The sequence below is a fragment of the Hyaena hyaena genome, unplaced genomic scaffold (genome assembly GCF_003009895.1).
Source record: "Hyaena hyaena isolate Hyena2069 unplaced genomic scaffold, ASM300989v1 scaffold_95, whole genome shotgun sequence".
NCBI lineage: Eukaryota > Metazoa > Chordata > Mammalia > Carnivora > Hyaenidae > Hyaena > Hyaena hyaena.
The window spans coordinates 2,749,627-2,764,240 of NW_024080727.1; the positions used below are offsets into that span (position 1 = coordinate 2,749,627).

At 49.1% G+C, this 14,614-nt stretch overlaps 1 protein-coding gene across 5 annotated transcripts in view; it reads left to right on the forward strand.

Annotated features, from left to right (window-relative positions):
- Nucleotides 1-14,614, forward strand: part of TTC23 (tetratricopeptide repeat domain 23) — a 101,428-nt gene that overhangs the window by 67,302 nt on the left and 19,512 nt on the right. For all 5 annotated transcript variants that reach the window (XM_039235035.1, XM_039235038.1, XM_039235037.1 and 2 more), the window contains exon 8: nt 12,350-12,477. In XM_039235035.1, coding sequence (XP_039090966.1) covers nt 12,350-12,477 — 128 coding nt within the window. The remainder of the gene's footprint in view (nt 1-12,349; nt 12,478-14,614) is intronic.

The following is a 14,614-nucleotide window of genomic DNA, read 5'->3' on the forward strand; positions in this document are numbered from 1 at the left end:
GCTTAACCGACTAAGCCACCCGGACGCCCCAGAGGTGATCTATTTTTAAAGACTGTTGTGGAGCTCCTGTGGCAACAGATCAGGCTTGTTGGAACCTCGGCCTACAGACGTTCACAGGACAGAGTTTTCAATCAGGATGAACTTTACATGGTAAATGGGAGTCCTGGAGGAAGTTGCCATCTATGAGTCAGCTGGGTTTTCTTAGCCCTGTGTGATAGGTAGAGGCTCGAGCTTGGGGAATTCTTTAATCTGCCATTCTAGAGTCAGAGCATGCAGTATGCCTTGTTCACAGAAAACATGCAGTCTGGTGACTTAGTTTTTGGCCAGAATATTCAGAAACAGAGTAAACTCATAAAGAAGGCCTAGGGGTATAGTCCAAGATATCAGATAATGTGCCAGCAAGCCTAAGATGGAGATCTGGAATGGTTGGGATTCAGGGGGCAGGAGCTGGGCTAGAATGCAGGGGCTGGAGGGTAGGCAGAGATGAAGGGGCCACCTCAATGAGCAGCCTGGTGTGCAGAGATCTCTGGGCCAGGCAGGGCTGCAGTCCAGGGAGGAGCTGGTGAAGGGGATGTCAGGGTTTATCCGTCTGCCACCCCACCTTACACAACCCTCATCCTGGTTTCCTGGAGCTTTGAGCACCTTTTCAGAGCCAGAGCAGCCTACCTGGCAATAGAAAAGGCAGCAAACTTTCTGATCCTTTCTCCCTGGAACATTCCATATATAACAATTGACTTCAAAACCTTCAAAGGGCCAGCAGTTTTTGGACCAGCTTACTGGTGCTTAACATTCCTTTATTTTATTTTATTTTTTTATGTTTCTTTTCTTTTTTTTTTTTTGAGAGAGAGAGAGAAAGCATGCACAAGGGGGGGGGGGCGCGCAGAGAGAGACAGAGACACAGAATCCGAAGCAGGCTCCAGGCTCTGAGCTGTCAGCACAGAGCCCGACATGGGGCTTGAACTCACAAACCGTGAGATCATGACATGAGCCGAAGTCTAACACCCAATCGACTGAGCCACCCAGGCACCCCCAACATTCCTTCAATAGGGGAAGAGAATCTTAGAATCTTCCATTCCGAACCACGAAGACGGTTAAGATGCAAACTCACGTTTGATGGAAATCCCCACACTAGCAGGAACCACAAATCTAAGTCTCTATAGACAGTGTGAACGAAACAGAGAGCCATTACGTACAGTAGGAGCGGCAGGCCTGATCAGAAATGGCAGCTACTGTTGGTTGTAATACGAGAGACATGACACGAAATGTGAAGACTGTGGCAAACTGGAGAAGCCCGTGCCCTATTGAAAGTGAGCAGCTGTTACTGGGCTCCAGCCCATTACCATCATGTGGAAGGCAGGCTTATAGGGCAGAACTTTTTTTCAGGAGAAGGCAGAAATCTAGGTTTTTCTGTGTAATTGTTGGTAACCAGCTCAAATGTGGTTCAACCTCTGAGTCAGGGAAAAATAAGTAAGAGGGCAAAACACGTGTAACTTCTGACCTGGAGAGCGTGCATGTAATGAATGGTTGTCGGATCCTTCCTATTTTCCTCAGGCTCACGGTTTAAGAGAACTGGAGGGTTCGGAGCATTTAAACTGGTGGGTGGGGTGGGGGGCTATTCCCAAGAGAATACCAAACTAAGGCCCAGAGATCCTCTTTGCCTAGAGGGATTCCGGTTCACCAGCATCTCAGCTAGTTAAAAATTTGTGGATTGGGTGAGGACGAATAGAAATTGTGTCCTGAAATGTTTTTTATTTTCCTGTAGCTGCAAAGTTGGACCACTCTGCTTTGCATAATTTACAGAATCAGACAATCCAAATATATATATATATTTTTTTCTTTACTTACATTTTTAGTCTAAATATATCATGGGTATTACAAATTGAGAATGGCAGTAATACCCACTTGATACATATAATAAGATCTGTGAGACTTTGATGAACTCACACAGTAATAATAGCAATAATAGCTAATGCTTACACAGTGCATACTGGCATGGTTTTAACCAGTTATATCTTTTTAAAATTTTTATTTATTTATTTTACAAGAGAGGGAGAGAGTGTGAGTAGGGGAAGGGCAGGGAGAGAGAGAGAGAGAGAGAGAGAGAGAGAGAGAGAGAGAGAGACTCCCAAGCAGGCTCTGCATGGCCAGCACAGAGCCGGATGTGGGACTCGACCCCATAAACGATGAGATTATGACCCAAGCCAAAACCAAGAGTTGGATGCTTAACCGACTGAGCCACCCAGACGCCCCTAACCAGTTACATTTATTAACTCAGTTAATCCTCACAATATTGTGAGGTTGTTTTAAGTATTTCCAGTTTCTGATGGAGAAACAGAAAGATCAGGTAATTTCCCTGAGAGCGCATACCCACGGAGTAGCAGATTTGAACCCAGGCTCTTGACCTCCATGTTATATCATAAGGACTGGCATCCCCCCTTAGGCCTGCTGAAATGTCTATGGCATCCGGGACAGAGGACCTGGGAAGAGCGGAGGCAGCCCAGAGAGATGGGTTTAGAGAGCAAGTGGGAGGGGGCCAGTCAAGGAGCACGCACAGGCTCTCAGCCCCTCCCCCACCACCGCCTTTGGTGGCCTGAACCCCACAAACTGAACTGCCGGTTGGAATTTGAAATATAGAAAGAGTGTGAAAATGGAAGAAAACTTGCCCCCAGGAGCAGGGAGATGCAATTGGAGATGCAAGACAGTTTAGGGAAGGGGGTCACTTCTCCTTGAGCTTTAGGGGATTGGTTGTAGGAACACAGGCTGCGGAGCCTCAGAAACTCAGAGGCGGCAGGAATCATGGTAAGAAGAATGTTAGTGGCGACAGTAGAGGGGCTCAAGCTTGCCTTGTGTGTAGGTGCTAGAACTCTCACACACGTGCTCAGTTAATCCTTTTAATAAGCCTAAAGGCGGGCGTGACCTCCCATTCTGCAAATGAGCTAACCCAGCCAGCTCTCCATGCCCACAAATTCCATCAGTCTCTTCCCTATTCTCTGGACTCCTTGCTCTACCCAGAAAGGACACAGCCCCTGTCAGTCTGGGTCCCTGTAGACTCCTAGACACGCCCTTCTCTAATCAGGGCACACTCGGCATGGCCCCCACCTCGATGCCATTAGGAAGACAGTTGACTGAAGCCTTAAAGGCGAGTCAACGCTAAGTGAGGCTGGGCAGGGAAACTGCAGGAGCAGAGCAGCTGCGTGTCAGGCCGCACCGTGAAGCCCAGAGCAGGTGCAGAGAGGAGCACCCGCCCTGGTCTCTAAGGCACCAAACAAACCATCTAAATGGGCACATCAGAAATGAATACAGGCACGGAGAAGCCCCAGGCTGTTCCTAACGTGCCAACTTGTTTGAAAACTGCTGCTGCGAATCCTTGTTCCCTCAGTGGCAACACATATGAAAGGCCGAGGAAAGTGAACTGACCATCCGGCACTTTGAGACACATGTCCCAGCTTTTACCCCTGGGGCCTCAGGGCGGTGCGGGCGGAGGGGGCCCGTGTGGCTTTCAGGGGACCAGCTTCCCTTCGGAACTGGGAACGAGCTGGGCCCCACCCGGCCAGGAGCCACAGTCCTGTCTTCCAGGGTGCCTGGTTCTCATGTCATCTCTCTGTTACCCCCTCCCAGGCCAGTCCCCCCACTGCAGGAACGAAGAGAACCTTCCCAGGGCTGGGGGTTCTCCAGGCCTCTGCTGCCTCTAGCAAGGGGAAAGGAAAGGGGGGGAATTTGGTACTTATCTTTGTCTGACAACTAAGGGGAGACCAATCCCCCCCACTCAAACACCCTCTCTCACACACAGACACACACACACACACACACACACACACACACCCTGTCTGGCTTTCACCCAGGGTGGCAGGACTGTGACCTGGACATTAGTCACTTTTAGTTCCAAAAGCCCAGCCAGATCCCCTGGGATCAGATCCGCATGGCCTACCAAATGCTAAGTCCACATGCCTGGGGACCTCAGCTCTGCTCCTCTATGCTTCAACCTGTCTGTGCAGAGTACACTTTTTTTTTTTTTTTTAAAGAATCATTAATGAGAAACCTTTCTCATCTGGGGATTCTCCGTAGCCTGCTTGCTGAATGCCCATTGAAGGCATTGCCCTCTGACGAACGAAACGCCACTGGCCAAGAAGCCAGCGTGTTTCAGGCTCCATGCTCAGGCTCATCCCTTTGGTCTGTGCCTTCCCTGCATTCCTTATGCAGACAAAACTGCCCTAGAAGTCACGAAGGATTGCGATTGCATAAGGACTTCCAATTCAGGCTCCCAGAATGCCACTAACCTGAGCCTGGCCCGCTTCCCGGAGCGGCCATAGACAAACTTGGTATTAACAGCTCTCCCAGCCCTGCGAAGTGTTCAGGGCATTGACCTGGTTGTTTATAACTCTTCTCCTAAAGGATATTAAAATGGAATGGGCAGAAGCCAAGTACATTTCAGTGTAAACCTCTGAGAGGCAGAGCCTGCTGAGCACAGGCGGCCTTGTTTGGAAGTGGCTGCATCTGCAGCCTGGGCTCTGTAGGGTCCGGGCACAGCACAGTGGAAGGGGCTCTGTCCCTCTAGAGCCTCAGGGGCAGGGGGTGGGTTTCCTGGCCATTTGGACCAGACTCATGTGCGTGGGGTGCATTCCCAAGATACAATTCGCCATGTGCAAATATGTACATCTTCCTGGCCCCCCCACCCCTTGTGCTCGGCTCTCCCCATATTTTGCACAGTAGACATAAAATATACAAGTATCTGAAGCTAGGCATTCTATCTTGATACAGTCTCCTGTTTTATCCACCTACCTGATCCTCCCTTTTCTCGACTCTTCTTCCTATGGCCCACCCTGTCAGCCTGCACCTCTGCTGGGTCCTACCCCACCCACAGCCCACTCCCAGCCCTGTGTCCCTGGGTATCGATGCCCTTTGGGCCCTGTGTGTCCCGCAGAGACAAGAAGTCAGACTGGCTCTGGAAAACACATATGCCCGGTGGCAGTGGACTCCTGATAAGTAACATGGCCACCCCAGAACCGCCACAGTCAGGTGTCCTTCACCTTCCTATGGCCCCTCTCAGCCGCTCCTGCTGTTCCTCCTCCCCCCACCTCCAATCTGAGGACTCTGAGCGGGATTTGCACCCTCCCCCCTTGGCTGGCCACACCCACACACCTTTCTCCCTTCCTCCTCGGCCTCCCTAGCCCCCTTCAGGCCCTGTGGGCTCTGAGAGACCGGTCCTCAGCGCCTGTGCAGGGTCCATTTCTTGTTACAAATGCACAGCCAGCCTCAGCCCAGCCTGCCTCTGAGCTCCATAAGCAGGTGTCGGCATCTGTGCCTGCTGTGTGCTCTAAAGTCCGGGTAAGGAAGGGAACGCTGCAGAGAGCAAGTGGTGGGTGGGACCAGAGAAGAAACTTTACCCTGTTTCCCACCATCATTAGTAGGGCCCCCTCTCAGAAACCTCTGGAAGGCACCTTAGAGCACATCCCATCTAAAGGACTGAGGTCCAGGACATGTCCAGGGTCACTCTGCAAGTTAAAGGCAAAGCAAAGTTTAGACAGAGGCCACTCAGTGCCTACTGACCCACGCCCTGGGACTGGAGAGTGAGTAGAATTGTCCCCAGAGCCCCGAAGATGGACAGGTGCAGGGTCAGCTGAGGATCAGAAAGGGTGGCATCTTGGGGCGCCTGGGTGGCTTAGTCCGTTAAGCGTCCGACTTTCGCTTGGGTCATGATCTCGCGGTTCGTGGGTTCGAGACCCGCGTTGGGCTCTGTGCTGACAGCCAGCTCAGAGCCGGGAGCCTGTTTCAGTCTGTGACTCCCTCTCTCTCTGACCCTCCCCTGCTCACTCTGTCTCTCTCTCTCTCTCTCTCTCTCTCTCTCTCTCTCCTAGAAATGAATAAAACGTTTAAAAAAAAAGAAAAGAAAAGAAAGGGTGGCATCTTTCTCTCCCCAAGTCTGTGTTGTTGGTCTCTCTTCCCAAAGGGACAACCTTGTGCAACTGAAACCTCATCAAGCTTTGCTTACAAACTGCCTTTCATCTTTGTGTCTGAGCGCAAAGGCTGCAGCTTCATTCCTCTGCTAGGGAAGATGAAGTCCATGCCTTCTGTGATATCCAGTATTCTGGTACTGGCTAATTATTTGTGTTCAGAACGTCTCAGAAAAGCCTATGTTATTTATACCCTGACTGGGCTCCAAAAAGGGTTTTGAAGGCGGCTTATGGAAAATATATACTTCAACCGAGACAAGTAACTGGGGCGGGAAACTGCTGGATGCCTGACCACTGCTGGATGGGACAGTGAGTGGTGGGGGGGGAGGCAGAAATGGGGTCAGCTTCCTGGTGGTACTGGAGGTAGGCAGATCTCATGGTGACTGAGCCCTTGACTGGGCGTACGGGTGCCTGGCCCTTTGCAGGCACTTCATGTATGCTCTCCCTTGGAAGCCTCACCCAGCCTGCCGCCATCTTGGTCACCTCACCCTCCTGAGGCAAACCTTCTCCCCAGAGATGACCTTGGACTTCCTGGAGGTCATATGGCTAGTGGGCAGCGGGTCTGCTGCTCCCAGAAGCCATGTCCAGGGCCTGTGGAAATGTTCTTCCTAAAGAGGGCCTTCAGTGTGGACCACTGAAGGCCTTGAGGTGAGGAGAGAGCCTGACTTGGGCTTCATTTGTCCTCAGGCCACCCTCATTCCCTCCTCCCACCTCACCGGGCTGGGAGGTGGTCTCAGGGCAGCTGTCTGTGCAGAGTCCAAGGCAGCCCCCAATAGGGTCTAAATGGATCCAGTCTGTTTGCTGGGTGATGGAGCCGCCCTGGTTAACGCCAGGCTACATTCCCTGCAGTCCTTAATGCTTTTGCCATTAGTACAGAGTACAGATTATTTCCCAAGACTGTCACAAAAGATAATTGTCACATTGTACACGCAGGCCTCCCTCTTAATGAAAGCTGTCCTCACTGTTCAGCTCTTGCCTTAGGACAGCCTCAAGAAAAAGAGCCCAGGGTGACTGGAATTTGTTTTAATTAAAAGCCTCCTAATCTCCAATGTGTCAGCCTGTAACCCCGCATTCCTCTTGTTCTTTGAACGGAGCCTGGTTTCTTTTGCCTGTATGAGAACACAGAGACAGAACAGGGCCTCCGGGAGACACTGAGGCCCCCTACCCGGCAGGCAGGCCACACTTCCTCCCTCGCTCTAACCCACCAACAGCCTGAACATTGTGCTGGGGTGGAAACGGGAGAAGACTGTGGCCTTGGAACAGCTGTGCCACCAGGGCTCAGATTTACAAGCTAAGTCATGCTTCTGTGCTTTAGAAAATGACCTCATCTCCTGCCAAGGCCACCGGCATCAGGTTGCGGATGATTCTAGAAGAGGTTTTTAAAATTGGGGCCGACCACTGTGAGAGAGCTGAAAATCGCTGGCTTTCTGTGAACTCACGCCCAGCTTCAGGGCCCGAGGCCTGCCCTGGGACATGGCATCTCCCCACCCTGCTCGACCTTCCATCTCTCTGGAAATCCTGTTGTCCCTTGTCCCCCAGGAGAAGAAACTCTGCTCCTCAGGGAGTCACTCCTTAGCTGGAGTGACAGGACAGGTTTGTTCTCCTCACAAAGACAGGCCACATGGTTCACAGTTCAGAAGCTAACATGGGGGCTGGAGGGGTGAAGCAGATACAACAGGATCCTGCAGTAAAGGGAGCTTTCCTGTGTTCCAGGTAAAGAGAAAAGTATTTCAAATTTATAGACCGGAAGGCACCCACAATGGATGCCCTACCCCTTCCTCTGTTCCTGAGTTCAAGGCTGTTGTGATCTACAAAGGCCCTGACATGATGCCTGATGTGTGACCGACTTCTATGTGACAGTGGCAATCAGGGAACCCTTCCCCCCTCCTCATCCCCTCGGACTAGCGGCTTTGCAGGAACAGAAATGGGAAAAGCCGGGACCCTTAGAGAAGCCAAGAACTTCACAGGGCAGACTCGCAGGCAGAGTCTGCCTCTGACACCCTCCACCCCCCACCCCTGTACAACATCTCGCTTTCGTTTGCTAGTAACCACACTGCCTTCGTTTCCGTAATACGTTCCTGCTCCCTCCACCCCTCCCTGCCTTCCTCCCTCACTTTCACCTCCGCTTCCAGAGACCTATATGGCCTAACAAGCATCCTCTTTGGGGAAATATGAATAGGTCTTTCTGAGGTAGATGTTGAGCCATTTATGCTCTAGTTGGTGTTATGCCAGGCAGCTCCCTCTCTCCCAGCATCTCTGGGAGATCAACTACACTAAGGGAAAGGAGCATGTGGCACTCAGGTATAGGGGGCCAGCTGAAAATGGGGTGTTTGAGGGGAGGCACTTGGTCAGCGTGTGGCTGCTGGGGAAAGGGATACCAAGAGGGGGTGGACATTATAGGAAAGAGGCCAGAATGGTATCAAACTGTGGCCTCCTGGGTCCAGCTCCTTACCAGGAAGGGGAGGGAGATGCTTCCCATCCCTTTGGCCTCCTCCTGTTTCTGACCATGGTACCTCTTCTGCCGGAGCACAGGCTCTGACGCTCAGTCCGTCTTTGTTCAGCCCCAACTCGTTCCCATGCTCTTTACATCCGCCATTTTTCATAGTAAGAGCTCATCTCAGGAGAACAAGGCTGAGACTCAGATCTTTACTCTTTTTTTTTAGTTTATTATTTTGAGACTGAGTGTGTGTGCAGGGGAGAGGCAGAGAAGGAGAAAGAGAATCCCAAGCAAGTTTCACGCTGTCAGTGCAGAGTGAGTTGTGGGGCTCAATCTCATGAACCATGAGATCATGACCTAAGCCAAAATCGAGAGTCAATGCCTAACTAAGCCATCCAGGCACCCTGAGAAAGAACTTTACTCTTAAAGAAAGGCTCAGTTACATTCTTTGGTTAATTCCCAATTAGACAGAATATTAAAATATCAGGAGTACTCCGCTTCTGAGTATCCTTGTTAATTTTCAGACATGGAATGTTCATCTCTATAACGCTTTTAAAATCAACAAAATAAATGCCACATCATCCCCACTAATTTGCCATCATCAGATTATTAAAGCAGCCAAAATTAATACTTAGTTTCAGCATTAAATCTGTAATGCTTTCTCCCATGAGTCAACTACTGGTAAAGAGATTTTCTGCTCAGTAGAACTTTCTCCTGCCAAGAGAAAATGTTGAGTAAATACTCTTGAAATCATCCACCTGCTGGTCTAGCAGACCCTCACTGAAAGAAAGGAACAAGGGACTCCAGTCCAATCAACTGCTATCTATAGTTACAAACTCCGGGGGCAGCTAGGACTGAGGTCTCCGCAGAGGCATCACCTCACAGCAGAATCCCAGCTTCGGTCTGGCAACCACCTAGGCTCTGAGCGAAGTAAATCTTGAAGATAAATGAAATGTACTTGTTCTCAGACCTACCACTTCCTTAAGTCGACAAGGTTCAATAAACTACATTTCGCAAGTGTTGGCTTCTCTGCTTTCTAAAACAGATCACATGGAGTGCACTTGAATCATTTCTTGAGATCCCCAACAAACTTCGGGTGTTCCCAGAGCTCTCATGGTGTGCAGAGCCACACATCCGGCACACAGGAGCCCAGTCTTCTGTACCTGTGACCACTCTGTTTCCATAGTGCTCCCGTCCTTTTAATATGTCCCTGTGCTTCCGGGGTGCCTGTTGGTCAGCCTAGCATAGGCAACAGGTGCATAAACATGAGCCTCAAAGCTGTCCGTAAGTTAAAATGATTCCCACTTAATGAGCACTGACTACGTGTTAGGCGTGTCTTCAGTTGTTGGTATGCATTAACTCATTTACTCCTGACAGTAACCCCATAAAGGAGGCCCTAGCATTATGCTCCCCTTTTTCAGATGAGGAAACTGAGGTCAACCCTGTGAGGTGCGCAGCTAGAAGGGAGCAGAGCCAGGCAACCTCCAACCTCTGGCGCCTTGCCCTCTCTGCACAGGCTGATCATGGCTCCTCTGCGAGTTCTGGAGTGCTGTCCTCACAGATGATTCTTTGGAAGCACCTGGCACTCACGTCACAGCGTGAGAAAAATGAATTCAAGGGCTGATTCTTGGGAAAAGGTATTCATCACCAGCTGGTCTAATCAAGAAACGAGGGAGGTAGCACAAATACAAAATTGGAGGTAATAAAGGGGAAATGACCAAATACAGAGGAAAGGCAAAGAAGTAAAGGATTATGTTTTATCTTTTCGCTCGTATGTCTTTGCACCGCACAATACACACGAGATCTCTGAGTGGAAATGTCAAGCCGACCACTGTGTTACGTGGGACATAATCTACTCTGGCAAATGTGCGCCTGTCATGTGTCGCCGTGAGGTCATCTCTGGCAGGCGTTTCCTTGGGAGTCCCATGTTCCCGGAAGAGGAAGATACCACTTTTCCCTCTGCTAGAGCAAGGGTTAGTGGTCCAAATCCAGTTTGCCCCCTTGTATTTGTAAATAAAGTTTTCTTGGCACACAGCCACGCTCATTCACGTATGTATTCTCTGGAAGCTTTTGTGCCTCATCAACAGAGCTAACTAGCAGAGATAGAGACCATATGGCCCCCGAAGCCTAAAATACTTACCATCTTGTCCTTTAGAGAGTAAGTTTGCTGACCCCTATGCTGGAGCCCTATGATTTTTCCAGTTACAGGCCAGTTCCTAGTTAATTTCTTGGTTCAGAATTTTCCAGACCAACTAGGTGATGCAGATTCAGGCCTCACCCCTGCGCAGGCCCCATGTACGGTGTCTCAGTTCCAGATCCCATCTCTCCAGTCATTGGATGGTCCGGGGACCAGGACAATTGCTCTTCTCTCCCTTGTTGGGATTCTTGACTGTATTAGTTTTCTTTTGCCACATAACAAATTATAACCGCTTAAACCCCACTTATCAACTCGGTCTGGTAGGTCAGAAGTCTAGCACGGTAAGGCTGGCTTCTCTGCTCAAGCGAAAGTCACGCTGTCGGCCTGCTACGTTCTCATCTGGAGCATGGGGAAATTTTCCAAGCTCATTTCTCTTATTAGCAGAATTCAGTTCCTTGCAGTTTTAGGACTGAAGTCCCCATTTGCTTGCTGGCTACTGGCCAGGGGTCTCTCTTGGCTCTCCCAGGCCCCTCACAGGTCCTTAACACCATAGTTCCTTCCGTCGCACCAATAGAGAACCTCCATGTCAACTCCCCCTTATGCTCTGAACGTCCCTGGTTGCGTTTTCTGCTACCAACTAAAGAAAACTCTGCTTTTCAAGGGCTAAAATGATTAGGTTAAACCCAAGGGATAGTCTCCCTTTCTTAAAGCCAACTGCGGTCTATCACATAACCTCATCACAGGAGTAATAGCTCATCATATCTGCAAGTTCCACCCACACTCACAGGGGAAGATTAGACAAAGGTGAAGGGCGTTTAGTGTCACCCTAGAATTCTGCCCCTCACAGAAGAATTTGGAGGTCTGTAGCAAGCTGCATTCCAGCTTTCTACCACACCAGTCCGCGGGCCTCATCACCAGTCCTCAGGCTTACACAACTTCAGCCCTTATGGACTATTCTTTTTGTTTCTAATTCCCTCACGGTCCACTCAGCTTCAGTGCCTACTCGACTGTTCTGGTTTCTGGTTCCTTCTTCATTTTCCATACGTGAGGTTTTCCTTTTCTTGCTTTCAAGATTGGCATATACTTAAAAATGTTTTCATTGTATTATAACCAGTAGGTTTATCTGTTTGGAATGGTAGGGTTTCTTCCTTTAGTAGCATGTCAGCCATGTTTCCTAGAGTTTTAATGTTGTAAATATGTTTTTTGTTTTTTAAAAAAATGTTTTAATGTTTATTTTATTTTTGAGAGAGAGAGAGAGTATGTGAGCAGGGGAGTGGCAGAGAGAGAGGGAGACAAGAATCTGAAGCAGACTCCAGGCTCTCAGCTGTCAGCACAGAGCCCGATACAGGGCTCGAACTCACGAACTGCAAGACCATGACCTGAGCCAAAGTTGGACGCTTAACCAGCTGAGCCACCCAGGCACCCTAGATGTTGTAAAACTATGTTCTAAGATAATAGAGTCTATTAAGAAAAAAGGAGCCCTTGGAGCCCTAACCTCAATGAGCAGCCCCCAGAGTTAGAGGAAGAATTAATGGTTAACCTGAAAACTCACCAGTGCCTTCAAGTCTGGGGAACATTTTCCCCACCTGCATTAATGTTGCTTCCATATTGCAACATTCAGCTAAAATGTATGAAAACCAAGGAAAGTAAATTGCTGTATCCTTCTGAGACCTAAATTTCTGAAAAACGGTCCAATTAACTAGGTCCTCTTGTCTAAATACTTATTATTTTCAAATAGTTCACCACCACTAAAAGCATATTTATTCTGTTTCCATTTCAAATCTGCAAGCAATCTTCAAATGTTGTTACCATGTTCTTCTTCAGATGTGGCCGAGCAGCATTTTCAAGAGAGCATGGCTAATCTTAAGGATGCCGAAGGGACGGGAAAAGCCAAATTTCTTTCCATTCAAGATGATTATTGCCATTTTCTACAAGTCACTGGACAAAAAGAGGTATGTGTGTTTGGACCTGAGTTTGACTAGTTATTTGCATGAGTTGATATGCAGGGGGCTACTCCTTCACTCTACAAGCATCTATCTAGCATCTACTATGGGCAAGGTGTGTGCCAGGCTCCGATAGGGACAGAGGTAAATAAAGCCAGGTGGCCACCATCAGGCAGCTCCTGGATACTCAAACTTGGCAAATGAAAACTATTTATGAGAATATAGGTGCCATGTTCCTCCAACTCCCCACAAAGGATCCTAAAGGACAGGAAACCTTGAAAACCCAGTGGGCAGACTCTGCTTATCACAGCCTGCAGTTCCGGCTGGGAGAGAGGATATGGTGGTAAGTGTGCCTAATTCCTCTCTCCTAATTTTGGGTTATTCATGGAATTTATATACCTAACGAGAGCTACACAGCACAGATGTTACAGCCCATGGTCCATTGAACCATACAAGCATGCTTTCTTATGGCTTGTAAAAATAGAACAAGACCTAGAGTTTATATGCACTGGTAATTAAACCCTTGGGAAGTTATTCCTTGCAAAGCCTAACAGCTACCAGGAAGCCACTTGCTGTGGCTTTATGTATATAGCTCTATATTTTTTTCAGTTTCAACCTATCAAGGCAAGTCCTTGGGATGAAAAGCTTTTATTTCCTCTGCCATTCTGTAGACCTTCCCCACAGCTATGTCCTTAACCCCTCCCACTCTTCTCTCAATTGATGTGAGCTTAAGAAACACACACAGGTTTTTAATCTAGATGCACCCATGTTCCTCAGGCCAAAGTAGGACTACAGTAACCATAACTAATGGAGTTTTCATATTTTTCTGGATCACCCAACTTAGTAGAAAAGGGCCTTCCAGGGGCCTCAGATTCTAGAATATCTGTAGAAGTTCCACGGAGAGTGCTCAGGTCAGAAGTCTGACCATCTCCCCTGTTCCTGCCTGGCTTCCTGCCCTGGTGTCTGTCACTGGTGCCACACCTCACCACCCTTGCCCCAGTAACCCAAATCAGTGGTATTGGTCTAAAGAAGCACCTCGCTCCCTTCAGCCGCCCTTGGAGATTTCGGCAACCTGGCTCTTTTCATTCTACCCCCTGCCAGCCCTTCTGGTGCCCTTGTAAGAACAGAAAAAGCTGCCTCTTCCTCGTGGGCATGCAGCCCGTGCCAGAGCACATTGCTTGGAGAGCGGAACGCAGGCTGGATTTCAGCTGCCTTCATTCTCCTGCCTTTGTGCATGATGCAATCCATCTGACCAAACATGGCAACTTTGCATGGTCGCAGCCCTCTCCCTGTGGGCTCTGGCTGGAGTCAGCCATCAAGGCTGGGCCTGAGGACAGTCCCAGGCATGAGCACAGGGCTGTGCTCAGACCACCCCACATGTGGTCACAGCCGATACATTGGGCTAGAACCCGCACCAACAGGAAGGTGGTCTTTGGGGAGGAAAATGCCTTTCAAGGTAAAATGTAAGTGAAGGTCACTCTGCCACAGCTTAAAATACTCTGTATGGGTGTATCTTCTAGTTGTGCTACTTTCCTGCTCAAGAACCTTCTCCCGCTTCTTATTCCCCATAAGAAAATCCAAACTCCCAAGCCTGGCATGAAGGCCCTCCACCAGCCACCAGCCCGGCCCGTCTCCCCACTCTGCCCTTCCCACTCTCCGTGCTACAGTCAGATTAGCCCGATGGCTGGCCCAGTTTCCCATGCCCTCTCCTCCACCCACCCAAGTCCTGCATCTTCTCTCTCTTACCTCTTGATTTGCTAGCCTTTCTAGACCATCATCCACATGCCCTTCCATGAGATTCGCTGCCATGGATTCTCATGCTTTTAATCTACGGGGGGATATTGTCTTTGAATAGAGGAGACCCAGGCTTTTGGGGTTTGTTTCTAAGGGTGTGGATCAACCATGCATCTGGAAAAACGATAGGCCAAGCCATCTCCCTTTGATCTCTCTGCTCCTCGGCTTCATTTATAGATGATGATGATGATGATGATGATGATGATGATGATGATGATTTATAGATGATGATGATTTATAGATGTTGATGATGATGATGATGATGATTTATAGATGATGATGATGTGGTGATGATGATGATGATGAAGAAAACTCAACAGTTCATAAGTTTGTGGGATGACGTATCTACCAG